The sequence below is a fragment of the Tachysurus fulvidraco genome, chromosome 5 (assembly GCF_022655615.1).
Source record: "Tachysurus fulvidraco isolate hzauxx_2018 chromosome 5, HZAU_PFXX_2.0, whole genome shotgun sequence".
Taxonomy (NCBI): domain Eukaryota; kingdom Metazoa; phylum Chordata; class Actinopteri; order Siluriformes; family Bagridae; genus Tachysurus; species Tachysurus fulvidraco.
The window spans coordinates 19,262,083-19,276,734 of NC_062522.1; the positions used below are offsets into that span (position 1 = coordinate 19,262,083).

General features: G+C 37.1%; 2 protein-coding genes across 4 annotated transcripts; one reads left to right on the forward strand and one right to left on the reverse strand.

Annotated features, from left to right (window-relative positions):
* Window positions 1-726: 726 nt before the first annotated feature.
* LOC125141168 lies at window positions 727-3,741 on the forward strand. Of its 2 annotated transcripts, XM_047813246.1 has the most exons (8): window positions 728-851; window positions 1,983-2,064; window positions 2,206-2,311; window positions 2,476-2,538; window positions 2,749-2,828; window positions 2,923-3,053; window positions 3,148-3,214; window positions 3,413-3,741. In XM_047813246.1, exons 3-8 carry the CDS (start codon window positions 2,238-2,240, stop codon window positions 3,499-3,501), a joined length of 504 nt encoding a protein of 167 aa, XP_047669202.1. In that variant the 5' UTR covers window positions 728-851; window positions 1,983-2,064; window positions 2,206-2,237; the 3' UTR covers window positions 3,502-3,741. The 2 variants fall into 2 exon arrangements, with proteins under 2 accessions (XP_047669201.1, XP_047669202.1); XM_047813245.1 differs by lacking the exon at window positions 1,983-2,064 and having other exon boundaries at window positions 727-851.
* A 952-nt stretch (window positions 3,742-4,693) lies between these two features.
* h6pd (hexose-6-phosphate dehydrogenase (glucose 1-dehydrogenase)) lies at window positions 4,694-11,135 on the reverse strand. 2 transcript variants are annotated; one of them, XM_047813244.1, is made up of 5 exons: window positions 10,980-11,135; window positions 7,240-7,895; window positions 7,034-7,151; window positions 6,601-6,870; window positions 4,694-6,510 (listed from the first exon to the last, which is right to left on the reverse strand). In XM_047813244.1, the coding sequence occupies exons 2-5, from the start codon at window positions 7,879-7,881 to the stop codon at window positions 5,174-5,176; spliced, it is 2,367 nt and encodes a 788-aa protein (XP_047669200.1). In that variant the 5' UTR covers window positions 7,882-7,895; window positions 10,980-11,135; the 3' UTR covers window positions 4,694-5,173. The 2 variants fall into 2 exon arrangements, with proteins under 2 accessions (XP_047669200.1, XP_027002777.2); XM_027146976.2 differs by lacking the exon at window positions 10,980-11,135 and adding an exon at window positions 8,980-9,129.
* Between the last annotated feature and the right edge of the window lie 3,517 nt (window positions 11,136-14,652).

The window sequence follows — 14,652 nt, forward strand, 5'->3', positions numbered from 1 at the left end:
GAGCAAATTTGCTGACCGTGTCACCTGTGCCTGTGGATCTGTCCTTTGGACTAAATGACTGTCTGCCTAAGTCACATTATAATACAAATATGTATATATTATATGTATATTACAGCCATTGTCAACCATACTATTGTGGATGGCAAAAAAATAGTGACTACATGCTACATACTATGCTAAGGTAATATCACTCATCTTAATGAAACACTAGATTGAATCGTACAGCTTTCAATGAAGGTGCGTCTGTCATGTTCCTTGTTACACTCTACAAAACACCCCCAGCAATATTTAGACCAGTTTGTGGCCATTATATTATCAAACCATACCACTGAGAAAAGTGCCAGATAGGCAATCACCCTGATCAACAACTCACCATAATTATATTCACTGCTTCATATCATAAGTACTGCATTATCAGGACTGTCAGTCATCAAATCATCTGTATATTACACACTAGTGCTGCTGTATATTGCACAAAAGCATAATATTGCGCAGTATTGTTGTTTGCACTACCACACTTTATGTACATTAATGATCGTTCATATTCATATTTTATATAATTTATTCGTTCTATATCCACATTTTATACTCATTCTGCCTACATTGTATCTCATCATCTGCATTGTTTTCTTGTATAGTAAGTGTGTTATTTATGTCTGTACCTTTGAGAGTACAAAAACTGCTGGCACCAAATTCCTTGTGTGTGTCAACACACTTGGCCAATAAATCTGATTCTGATTCTGATGGGACTAGGCAGAGGCTAGGCCACTAGTTGGTAGACATCATCAGTATGGCTGGGGCCCAGGCTCTGCTCAACCATGCATCCTTCAATCAGAGTCTTCTACACATGGGTAATATTTAGAGGCATGTTACTCTAAGAAGTGGTACATCTGATATTGGGCAACATCTAGCATTTTCTCCAGGTTCTGCTAAACTAACATCACTCTTCAGTTTCTCATTACATTGTGGCTCACATTATCTATGTGCTCAATGCTCGAGGATGAATTAAGAGATTAGTTACACATGTAACTGTAGTTTGTTGAGAGTTCAGTTTAAGAAAAATTACATATTTTATGAGTTGTTTGGAAGTTCTCAGTATGTGTGCGCATGCAAAGAGGAATGTATCCAAATGATTGATATTGTCCTTGGCATTTATCCAAGGTGCATATAAGGAGAAGGCATAATAGGATTTTGTCTATTACTTTAGCACCTTTATTTGTCCCCTGGTGACAGGATCCAGTGCTTTCATTGATGTGGCCTGGGTTCGACTCCTGGGTACGGAATTAACCCAGCCAATGAAGAATTAACTCTCAGTGCTGGTCCTTAGCCTGGATAAAAAGGAAGGGTGGTGTCAGGAAGAGCATCTGGTGTAAAATTTGCAAAATCTAATATGTGGACCAGATGATCTGCTGTGGCAACCCTAGCCAGGGAGAAGCCAAAATAACAATGAACTTTATAGTTAGGGGAACAAATATATACTACTTTAAGGTTTATCATGTCCACTGGTGGTCCAGAGACAGGTTCCTGTGCTCTCTTAAGCATGTGGTGGGTTCCATTCCCAGACAGGGATCTAACCCACCCACTGAGGGGTCAACTCAGTGCTGATCCCAAGTTTGGATAAAAATGGCACAATTGAGTCAGGAAGGTCATCTGGCATAAAACCTGTTCCAAATCACATATCCGAACCAGATATGATCTACACAGAGAGATCATAAAAACAAGTTTACTGTTTAGTATCATCATATCGTACTACTGATTTATACTAAACTACTAGCATTGGTATATAATATGTGGAAATTGCCAACTAAAATGTTCATATTTATCAGATTTGCTGTCCTTTTTTTTTTTTTTACTTTACATTTTACTTGCCCTTAGCAACCTCATGATCATAGCAGAACATGCTAAATGCCTTTTCATTTTATTTAAATGGAAAATAATTCAGAACGTTCAAAATCCTTAACTTGTACTGGGTCCATCCACAGGATGGTGCTATATGCAAAGTTCATGTGAAATGGCCTTTATTGTCTGACTAAGCCAACAAGATGTTGTAGCAATAGTATTCTGGTGAGTTTATTTCCGGCATCCTTCCATTTTATCATATTAGAATTAGTTTGCCTCTTTAACTGTCCACGCTATTTCTTTTAAAGTGCATTTCTCTTGTGCAAAGTCAACCTGTTACCTTCTTTGACTTTTGAATCTCCACAGAATGTTTGAGAGACTCTGTGCCTTGGAAAGAAATGTTTCATCACTTCTTGGTTCATGCAGCTTTTCAGAGCAGCAGATGGCTTCCACGTAACCAACGGCTGAAATTGTAAGCCTCTGATATGAAACTGACTTCGGCAAGATTTTGCAACACTCGAGTTGTTTTAAAACAGATAAGAATTGACGCATGATGCAGCGTGAATTGCAGTTTGTGTTTTTAGGGTCTTAGTCATGTGCTGACATTTTGAAATTGTGTGCTTTTTTCATTTGCAGCCAAATAGTCCTTTTTATTTTTGTGGTGCTTTTTTTAACACCCCAGTTTTACATTCTGACAAGGTAAATCATAAAATTATTATTCATCTCCTCATTATTATTATTATTATTATTATTATTATTATTATTATTATTATTATTATTATTATTATTATTAATGTCCTCAATGTTTCATTAACCTAATTCATTTATTCAGTTTTTGAACATTCACTTCTAAAAGTAATCTAAATCATATTAATGCAATGAATGTTAATTTAAACGATCCCTTTCCAGGCCAAAATCTTCCCGTTACTGTGAAAAGCCGCTGTTGAACAACCTCATAGCTCTCATTGTGTTTTCATTCATGGCTACAGGTGGTCATTCACTATGCTACACATTATTCCACATGTCCATCATGTGACTGCTTTACAATGTAACAACTGCATGATTTTTTTTTGTCTGCTGAAGGCTTAGCAGTGATCCTTACTCTCACTGACCCTGTACCCAAGAGTATCAGGTCAGCTTATCACACATTCGGATTGCTCTCATTCACCCAGGGACTTTGCACCATCATTCTGACTTTCCATGCTCCCCAGTGTGTGAGTATATTTACGTCTAGTAAATCCTATCTATAGTAATCTGTAGGTCCATCAGAGGTTTAATGTTATATTAATATAATATCTCTTTTTTAAGGAGAATACCACACCAGAGCTCTATCTCTTTTCACTGGTATTTTCATGGGCTTGTATCATATCAACAGGTAAATGACTGGTCTCATTTAACTGCTGAACTACACAGTATGTTAATAGAGATTTAAATCATGTTGGCACAAATCTTTCTGTATGCTTTATAAAATTTCATTGTACAAGAAGACACAAGAAGAGATAGTAGAAATTCTGAAGGAATGAGTTTACAATCATAAACGTTAAACCAACCAAATATTACTATCTCTATACAGCATTCTTCATGATAAGAGGCTGCCTTTGGATGTTCTATAGCCAGTGTCCAAACTGGTTCAGAGAAACATGCCTCGAACCTGGAGTGTGAACCATGGTCCGGCTCACTGCTTCATATAGCCTCATGTATTATTCAAAGTCTCCTGTTGAATTTGAGATAGGTCTTCAGCGAAACTTGGGGAGCTCCTGTTACAAAGGATATTAGATTACAGTGCTGTCCAAATGTCTAAAAAGTGAAAAGGCTTTCATAGCAAAACAAGCAACGTAACTCCTTCTGCAGAAGCAATCATTATAAATGTACAAATAAATGCAAAAAATTATTCAATTTGAATATGTATTAAATGTACTAATTTCTGAAGAATGACTCATATTCATCCTTTAGCATTAATATAAATAAACAACTAAACCCTCAGCCTGTTCATTTCTGCTAAGTGCTAATACTTACTACAAAAAAGGGTTTAACACAGTTACTTTTATATGACAAGTCTTTATTTACTTTTTGTAAAATCATTTATACAGTGTGATTTGTCTGAAACCTACTGAACGGACTGGCACTAAATAATGCATGTTTATCAGTACACCCATAATATCAGTTATTCAAGTCATTTCTATGTAGATATCAATGGAAATTCCACCCCCCTTTTCCATGTTCTCCAAAATTTTTTTTTTCCACAGACAAAATGCAATTTTATATATATATATATATATATATATATATATATATATATAGTATTATTATTATTTTTTTCATTTATTTTTTTATTTAAAAATTGGATGAACATTATTGGGTCTGTGTCAGACTTCCAACATTAATAACTATTACAACAGATAAGGCACTTAAGGTATTTTATATAGTTGCACAATGTGACAAATATCATTTTATATATTTCTGGAATGCCTTAAATAGCCAATATGGGCTTGGCATGCTGCGACTACACCTGAAAGACCACAGAAATTTATATATACAATAATCAACCATTAAAAATACTCAAGCCAGTGATATACAAGACCATGGATTTATGAAAGCTTCCCAGACACATATTCTACTGATCATACTTTTTTATTTTTATTTTACATGACGAGTCCTAACATATTATGTGACCCTTTCTCACTATGTACACATTAAAAACATCTCTAATTGAGTCTACATGGGCCCAGAGTATCTATACTCGTTTCAGAAGGCAGTCTATTAAAAGCAGTCTCTGTAATCTATTAAACTGATCACAGCAAATGCTTTTAGATTGAAACATCTTCATAAAAAAATCCCTTCTCTCACAATAAACTATTTCAAATATCAAATTTATTGTCTTTTCGTATTAATATTCACAGTTTCAAGGTTTGTAACCAAACTGAAAGGCACAGAGAACAGAAAACAAGTAGCACAGTGGAATAGAAAACAATGCTATGAAGTTTGTCATGCAAAGGGTGACATAGCAGACAAGTGTACAGTAATAAAAGATGATCTCCCAGTTTTCTCTTTAAAATATTTTGGTTAATTTGGAATTACTCAAAATCAACTGCCAATCAACCCCCCCCCCCTTCTGGACTATTATAATTCCATCCTAAGTATTTCAAGGCAGTTCCACTTCTATGTTGATATTTTATCACAAACTTTCTTTATGAATAATATAGCAAATTGTGTTTAATACTTTTAAAAGTAATAAGAGTATTTATCAAATCCCCCCAAACACCCAGTCAGTCCCTGAGTATTTTAATTAGCAGTATATAGTCATACTTCCTTGTATTCCCGAGGTTACTAGATCTTATCCTAAAAGTGCATCATAGTCTATATACCATGTTAAATGGCCATCTTTTAGTTCTACACTTGTGATTGGATACTTGGCAGTTTTACCTTTAATTCTACTGAGCTGAACTACAAGCTCATGTTTTCTCTTCCCCATGATCAGTATTCCTACCCTGTGTGCTTTGTTGATGGCACTGAATGTAAGACTCATCCGCTGGTGAGGTTTGATTGGACTTTCAGTCAGGGCCACCAATTTGTCTCCATTATTCTGCAGACCGCTGTCTTGGAACAGTGAAGCAGTGTGACCATCCTCACCTACACCAAGCAGTATATAATGGAAACGAGAACCATTGACTAGCTCATTTATTTGCTTCTCATAGTGGAGTGCACCACCATCTTCCTCAACACACAAGCGCTGATTGAGCTGCACTGGCATGGGGTGGATGTTGAAGTAAGGAATATGGACATTCTGCAGGAGCTGGTCATGAATCGAACGGAAGTTGGAATCTGCCTCAGTGGGTGGCACACACCGTTCGTCTGCTAACCACACATGAGTGCTGTGCCACGGGAAAGTGTAATGGTGCTGTGCAAGTTGAAGAAACAGGGCAATGGGGCTGGAACCTCCTGACAAGGCCAGATGAAATTGACCTTCAGCCTGAACAACCTCTTCAGCCGTGTTGTGCAGATCAGAGGCTAAGCGGTCCACTAATTCCTTAGACCATGCAGACACCATGTCGGCATTGCGGAACTTTCCTTGCATAACCTGGAAGTTCTCTTCCGGACCTTGTTGAATCACATTCACCTCTTCATCACTAATGAATCCAACCGACCGACTTTGCAGCTGAATGTTCAGGAGGTCACCGTTAGCCGCACCGCCTGGATATAGCCGTGGAACGACATTGACCAGGCTGTTCAAGAGCGGTGTCCAGAAAGCCCAGGAGGCCATGAGGTTCTCTGCACTGACAAAACTATCCTTACGTCCATAGAACACATTAGATATGAGCTCATAATAGGCCTCTGTGGGCACCACTGGGGACTGGATGTGATAGTCAGAGAGTGGTAACCCAAGCACGGAAATGGCTTTATGCTCGGTAACCTCTTTCCAATCACTGTTTATCACATCTGGTTTAAACAAATTTTTGCTAACAAGAATTGCTGAATATTGGAGATTCCCGTGGCCGATATAGAATACAATCTGTTTGGGCTTGCAGTGGACACTGCTGTATTCCTGAATGCAAAATTTATTATTTTTGAAAATAACTCGAGCATATCCAACACGTTCATCAAGCATCTTACCCGATGACATAAATATGGGAATGCCGTCGTATTGAGGACTGTTTCCAAAAATGACCACACCTGCAAACATAATTCAACTGGTCAATGTCTGTACTAATACTATTTTACTAACACAAAAGAAGCTGAATGCAGCCAAAGTCATATACTCACCAGCAAAAGTTGGGGTAAGGCTGAAATAACCCTTTGTTTTGTTGAGTTCCATCTGGACTTCTGCATTATAGCCCTCATACTGACCTACAACCACACTGCTTCGATCTATGTATTCAAGGCCACTGAAGACTTTGAGCTTGTTCCGTAGGACTTCTTCGCTGTTGGAGATGTTCGCAGGTATGTTCATCATTAAGAGGGTCATAATTTCTGTAAGGTGGTTCTGGAGCATGTCTCTGATGACCCCATATTGGTCATAAAACTGTATCCGGCCTGTCAATGCCAGAGCAGAAGAATATCACACATTGGCCAGATGGCTTATGCAAATTTGTCATAAAACAATACAACAGTAAAACTATCACAATGTTAACATAGTAGTTTTACTGTATGTTGGAGTCACTTGTTTGCAGAAGGCTGTGTGAATGACAGTCATTACCTTTGCAATCCAATATTTCCTTCAAGACAATCTCTATTCTCTCAATGTGGTGCTTGTTCCAAATCGGCTTTAGAAGTTTGTGATTTTTTTCCCTAAAAGGCAATATATGGGAGACAACCTACAGCAAGAAAAACCATAAAACAATTAATACCACATAAATCTCAATAGGATTCAGGATCTCAGGAACCTAGAAACTGGGCTTTTACCTGCTTCCCTAAATAGTGATCAATCCTGTACATCTCCTCCTCTTTCAGAAAACTGTACAGCTGTGTGGATAAAAGTTGGGCACTGCTGAAGCTGTGTCCAAATGGCTTCTCCAGAACAACCCTGAGCCATGCTCCAGCTGGGGGTCGACAGGTGCTATTGATCTTTTCTGCGATTTCGGCATATGCAAAGGCTGGAACAGACATGTAAAAAAGCCTCCCTGCTTCCATCATGCCCTCCTGCTTGAGCTGCAACTGGATTTGATCACTGAGCTTCTCATAATCCTCCACACTCTTAAGCTGCAGATACTGGGACAGTCGCAAGAACTGCTCTTTAACCAGAGCACAACGCTCAGTTGTAAGTCCTGATGGGCATTTCAGCTCCTTAAATATCTCAAAAAGCAGCGGTGTGCCCTTTTCAGCTGAAGAGAGGCCGCCTCCATAGAACGAGAAAGTGTGGCCTTTGTCTACTTGGCTGGCATAAAGATGGAAAATTCCTTGCCAAAGATATTTTTTGGCCAGGTCACCGGTGGCACCTACAATAACCACAGACACATGACGTGGAGGACCCTTGTTGTCTTTGGCATGGCCGCTTAGCCAACATGTTGTGGCCAGGAGCAGCAGACACCCTCTTATCCTCCACATGGCTTCACCAAACCCTTTGGATAGTAAGAAAACTAAATTTTAACTTGCAAAGATTTACATGGGAAATACCTGAATTTCACAATGCATTTTATACAAGCACAGACACTTATCCTAGGAGACTAGAAGTAGGGATTATCACACCACATATATAGAAGACTTTTTTATGATACACAAAATACATATTTGGCTAAAAGTATGTGGACAAGTGATCATCAAATTCATATGTGCTTGTTCCAGTTTCAAGATTTAGCCCCCCTTTTGCAGTAATAACAACCGCCACTCTTCTGAGAAGGCATTCCACTAGATGTCGGAGCGAGCATGGCTGTGGGGATTTACAGTCATGCATTACATCTACTGTAATTGATATATAAGTGACAGGCTGCATAGTACTCTCTGGCCTATGAAGAAAACAGACCTAGCATTGCATCTTTATATGGTTCTGTCTTTCTGTCTTGCAATTTTTAGTGGTGCTGTTGAGCTTTCCTCCACAAAAGCCAGACTTTTTATTGATGTCTTTAAAAGACAAGGGTGATTAGCCCTGCTAGCCCCTTTCAGTCAGTCTTTTTAAAGTGTAGATAGCAGATTTAAAAAAAAGCACACTGTAAAGAGAAAGTGAAAGTGACGTGACATACGGCTAAGTATGGTGACCCATACTCAGAATTCGTTCTCTGCATTTGACCCATCCAGAGTGCACACACACAGCAGTGAACACACACACAGTGAACACACACACCGTGAACACACACCCGGAGCAGTGGGCAGCCATTTATAATGTAATTATCATGATATTGATAACTGATTATTTTATTTTATTTTATTTAAGTTGCTGATAGTAATTCCACATCCCTAAAATAATGAAGCACTAAAAACAGCATTACAATTAAAAAAATCTCTATGAAACAACTGATATAAAATGACAATGCTTTATACTGAACTATTGACTATTTAACTGTGATTGTGTTCCAGTTCAAGATATGGTTAATATTCTACAGGAACAAATGCTACTATTATTTAGCTAATCTGTTCCACACTGATTCTCACAACATAGAAAAATTTCAATATGATGTATTGTATAAATAATCAAGTTTAAAACTCAACTGTCAGTTTGTTGCCAAAAGTCCTCTCAAAAAATATTTACCATAGTTCTAGAAGCAATATAGGTATTTTATTCAAATAATCAGTACGTAAGTGCTAATCATCGCTTGATTGTCCTGAGGTGCAATCCAGTATCAGCTAGTCCAGAGAAGAAGACATTCAGGTTAATGATAAATGTCCCACTATGGAGGTTAGTCAACATAAGCAAGGTTAAGCCAACAAAGTTTTGTAGTACCTTTGGCCAAAAGACTGTGTCAGTTACGGTAAAAGATGATTACAGGCTGGAGGCAGGACTAAATGTGCAAGACAACCAATTTTTTTTATTGTTGTTTTTCAGGTACTCTCTCATTCCACTGAATGTTAATCTCTTTCTAAATGACTTAATTCCATACTAATTTTTTTTTATTAAACAAAAGAAATTAAGCAACCATCTGCCATATTTTACCTGTGGATACAAAGTGTGATGATTGGCTATATCGATATATAATGATTCTATCTTAAGTAAAAAAGCTTAACTTTTTGGAAAAATGAGCTGATCACAAGGCTAAATAATTAGATTAATGATTCTAAAGTATGAAGAAGCACTGGGGGAAAAAATCATGGTGAGGTAATAACCCCTTCCTGGAAATGATTCTTGGCTCAGAACTGTGCTTCAAGTCCAAGCTCCTAGCAAATCAGATAACCATGTGAAGAGGATCCTACATTTTCTAACACATAATTAAAATTTTTATTAAAAATGTATGGTAAAAATATCTATCGATCTATCTATCTATCATATGCATCTTGCTTTTTGTGCAAAATAAAACTAAGGAATTTTTAACATCCTCCTTATTTGGAAAGTCATGAGAATGGTATTTTTCTCTTTAGACAGGAGGCCATGCTGGTGCTACGGTGTACCTGGTGTTACGTCTTACACCATCAAAAATGTTTAGAATCAAATCTTCTTTTTTTTTCACTGAATGTTTGGGAAAAAACTTCTAACTAATGTTTTGAATATATTAAAAATAACATAATATGAATACTTTATTCAAAGTAAATCGATAGTATGTTCTAAACAAATGCAAATACAGAAACGAATAGGAGGCACGGGTCTTTTTTTTTTTAAGCAAGAACGTCAGGAAAGCTCTGTGAAATTAAAAGGTTTGAACAAGTGAAAGGTTTTTACTTTCATGTGCTTTTGCTTATATTTTCAGGAATAGAGAAAACATAGTACATGTGAAAAATTATTTTCTATTCATTAATAACTGCATTAACTGTAAGGCCCACACAACTTTAGTTGCTAATGTTGAGGAGATTGAGAAACTTTCAACAACAACTATATTTTAGGCCATATAGATATTTGCTGCATAAAAAGATGCATATAGTTAGTGCCGTTGTTGCTATAATATCCACCCATCAGTTTTCTGTGCCATGGTTATAGCAAGTTTAGCTTTCTAACAGAAAATACTATTCCCAGATGTAAGTAAAGTAAAGAAGTAAAGAACCCTTAAGAGCTCTAGACTTAACGTTGCCCTAAAAGAGTGTGTGTGGTTTCTCTCATGGTGACAGTTGCACCATTAATCAGCAAATGAGACATTTGAGTCATTTGTTAGACAGCAAATGTGCATGCAGTAGCATTGGGGGATATTAGTACTGCAATAAATTATTAAATAAAATAAAAAAAAATAAATAAAAATGATCACATCAGCTTTACATTCTTATACTAAGAGAATGTTATTTATGGTAGACTGGTGCATCAAACACTACACCAAAGTTGACAAATTTCAGTGCCCAGTTTTACACCCCTCTTCTATTTGTATCTATGCAAGACATAAAGGTCAATGAAGACAGTCCTATAATCATCATTCTAGCCGGATTGTCTCTGGATCCCCTGCAAACCTGCTCAGGATTCTGTTCCAGAAATGTATTCATGTTCTGTTTTACTACAGTATGCTGCCAAAATGTAAAAAACAGGCAGGCAATAGGCGTTATCAACAAGAAGAGAACTAGATCCGTGTTCTTACCTGTGTTCCTGGGAGCAGTGTGTAATGTGCATCATGACAGTCGCTTCCGTGTGTGTGTGTCACGTGTGTGTGTGTGGTCACGTGACTCCAGGCAACTTGCATAATTATGTTTTATGCTGTATTATTTTTAGTGTGAAAACACTAAATATATGCATGCTTTGCAGAAATAGACTGCACCGATTTTATCCACTGTACAAAAAATACACAGGAAAAAAAATGGGACAAATTAAAGAAAACAATTATGATTGTTATTCTGCAGTATGTCAGTAAAACAAATTCCTCGCATGTGAAAACATGCCTGGCAATAAAGCTGATACTGATTCTGATTCTGATTTTGCTAAGAGACCTTGGTTTGGAAACACTTGGTTTGTCCTTTGTGCTCAAAATGTGAATCGTCCTCCCTCTAGTGGTGCGCGAAGGAGTTGCAAGCGGCACATGTGAAGGATGAGATGGTTAAAATATTTGAATAAAATATCATAAATAAGTGACTAAAAATAACTTGCATATTTTAAATAACTGTGTCACACCTGCCAACCTTTATAGAACTTTTTTAAAAAAATGCTCAGGGATCCTTTTCAGTTCAGTCAAGTTCCACAAGTTTCTACAGCGGACGGTCAAGTTGTACATTTGTAAAGGTTACCATAAAGGTACTGTTTTACAATGTTCACTACTGCTGACTAGATTCAAATACTTTGGTTTTAAAAAGAAGTCTCTTTTAATTAGATTATGATAAATGGCCCAAAAGACTTTTTAAAGTATGAATGTTATGTATGTGTGAAATGGTCCTGTCAAGGGCAATTCACACCAACAACCAATACACCACAGGTTCTTGTCCTGGAGTACCCAATGTCCTGCATATTTCTGTTTCACTTTCTCCAAACAAACCGGACTCATCAAATGATTAACAATCCTTCCTGAGTCGAAGTGTTGAGGTGTGTTTAAAGCAGGGAAAACACTAACATGTGCAAGACGGTACATTTCAAGACCAAATTTGGAAACCAGTGCAGGAACACAAGTTAAAAAAATAACTCTATTGGCATAATCTCTTATCTGTAATCATTTAAGGTGAGAAACAAACTCCACTCCCGTCTGTGGGTGGCATTAAATGTAGAGACACTGACTAGTGGTGGTGTGAATCATTTATCTTGTTGTTGTTGTTCTTCTTCTGTTCATCTTCATCTTTGTCTTTGTCTTCCATTTATTAACCTATACAATTTTTAGTAAGAGATTTAGCCTGGTCAGGCATGGATCAACTGATTCAGTAGAATACATTTACATTTATGGCATTTAGCAGGCACCCTTATCCAGAGTGACTTACAACTGAGCAACTGAGGGTTAAGGGCCTTGCTCGGGGGCCCCGCAGTGGCAGCCTGGTGGACCTGGGGTTCAAACCCATGACCTTCCGATTACACACATTTTCTACAGTAGTATGGTAGACTGGAAGTTATGACTACTGTTAACGTTTTTCTGTCAGGCCTTTCTGTAGTACCTGTAGTACCTTATTAGTATCATGGCCTGATTATTAGCAGTTCTTGTGTAATTCTTGTGTAATTGTCTAGGGTTACACCCAAAAAGAAATTGATCAGAGTGCACAACCATTAAGGACAATAACTCTTCAAATGTTAGGATCAGGAATATGCAAGTGTGATGTATTGTATTAGTGTGGCTGTAATCTTACTTATAAAATGCACTCAAAATGGTTTCTCAAAAAGGTCATTTGTATAAAATATACAAGCAGTAGGAATAAAAAAAAAATCACACAAATATTGTCAGTTAAATCCTTAGATTAAAAGATGTTTTGCTTTAAAATGATTATATGAGAACAAACATACTAAAACATGTGATAAGGTTTATGGTCATTATGGTGTTCCTTGTACACTTTCTGTGCTGTCTCAAAGGGGAGGAGCTGAGAATTGAGGAAGGGAAGCAAACAAAGGAAATGAGAAGATGCAAATTACCAAAGGAGAAGCACTGTGTGTGAGAGTGTTTGTACAAAATGAATATAATATTTTGATGACTCAGCAGGACTGAACCCTGAACCATGGAACTGTGAGACTACCTGCTGCAAATCCGTGTCAGCCTTTAAAACGATAAAATGAGACATATATAAAATAAAGTCATCTAAAAACCTGCTATATAATAATAAAGTCAGGTAAATTGAGTCATTAGGTAAAATAAAGATTCAAAGCTCTTTGAAATTTCTCTGCCAAGTGCTGCAGCTTATTTCATGCTGTTGCCAAAACTACTTTTGTAGCAGAAGATTTGATTGGTGACTTTGAAAACACACATTCAGCATTGTCTTATTTTAGAGCTAGAAAGCGAGATATAGCACTGAGGGTGTTTTGCTTTGTTCAGAGTGACGGTTTTGTCACTGGCCAACTTTAGCTGATTTTACCTGAGTGGAGTGGGATATCTGACACTTACATATCCTTAGGGATGGCAGAACAGCTCATTTTTCAGCACATTTTTAAAACGAAGAATGGTCGAGGTAATTCAACACACAAATAAAATCCATAACATATGTTCATATTTTTTTTTTTACCATTCTTTGAAATCTCTCTCTCTCTCTCTCTCTCTCTCTCTCTCTCTCTCTCTCTCTCTCTCTCTCTCTCTCTCTCTCTCTCTCTCTTTCACACAGTTTTTCAGTTTCAGTTTGCTCTGTTGGTATAACAATTAATTGTTCATTTGTTTTGCAAAAACAATGAAATGACAGTCATTTCAAATAAAATAAAACAAAATACAAATAGAGAAAAAAATTGTGCACATGGTGTACATTAATTAAGAACAATTAATTCCTAAAAGAAATAATTTAAAAAAAGAAAGATACAATTTTTATTAAAATGTTAAATTACAGAAAAAGGTTAATTTCTACAAAGAAAAAATGAAACAATTATAATGAATGGCAATCATAAGAATCTCTCTCTCTATTTCACAGTATGGCCTCCCACATAGTGACAAAGAGGTCAAAATGAGACAAACAGTAAACAAGAGGACAAAGTTCCTGTTTGTGTGACAAGTGTAAAAGAACCTCTGAAGAAACCAATGGTCCCAGCTGTCGCTATAATACCACAGCATCAGAGAACTTGACGTGTGTGTGTGTGTGTGTGTGTGTGTGTGTGTGTGTGTGTGTGTGTGTGTGTGTGTGTGTGTGTGTGTGTGTGTGTGTGTGTGTGTGTGTGTGTAGGCATACACATGTATGTGTGTGAGTGTTAAAGTCAGCTATTCAGGTCACCAGGAGGTCTATTATGTTGAAGATCATCCACACCTCTTGCCTCAGTCCAGTATCCTTGTTTCCTCCAACCTGACACTTGGGTTCCTTCCTGGAAGCACTTTGTTCCAACTGCAGTGTGAAATTCCAGTCAGGCTGAGTACGCAAAAGTGCGCATATGGATGTGTACTGTCACATTTACTGCACCGATTCACCAGTACATGTTAGACACTAAATTTACAATTGAAAGTCACAGAAACTGAAGAGCAATGTAATATTTATCCCATGCTTATCAACAAGTCTAAACTGGCAGTTCAGTTCTAAAATAAAAGGAATTAACTGTGCTAAACTAGGAGCATAACAAAAAAGGTAGCTGCTAAAAAAGGTATCTAACAGCAAATGTCACCAATGAAGCTCTAAGTTAACTATCTAAAAACAGACAAAATAGACAATCCAGGCTCGCTA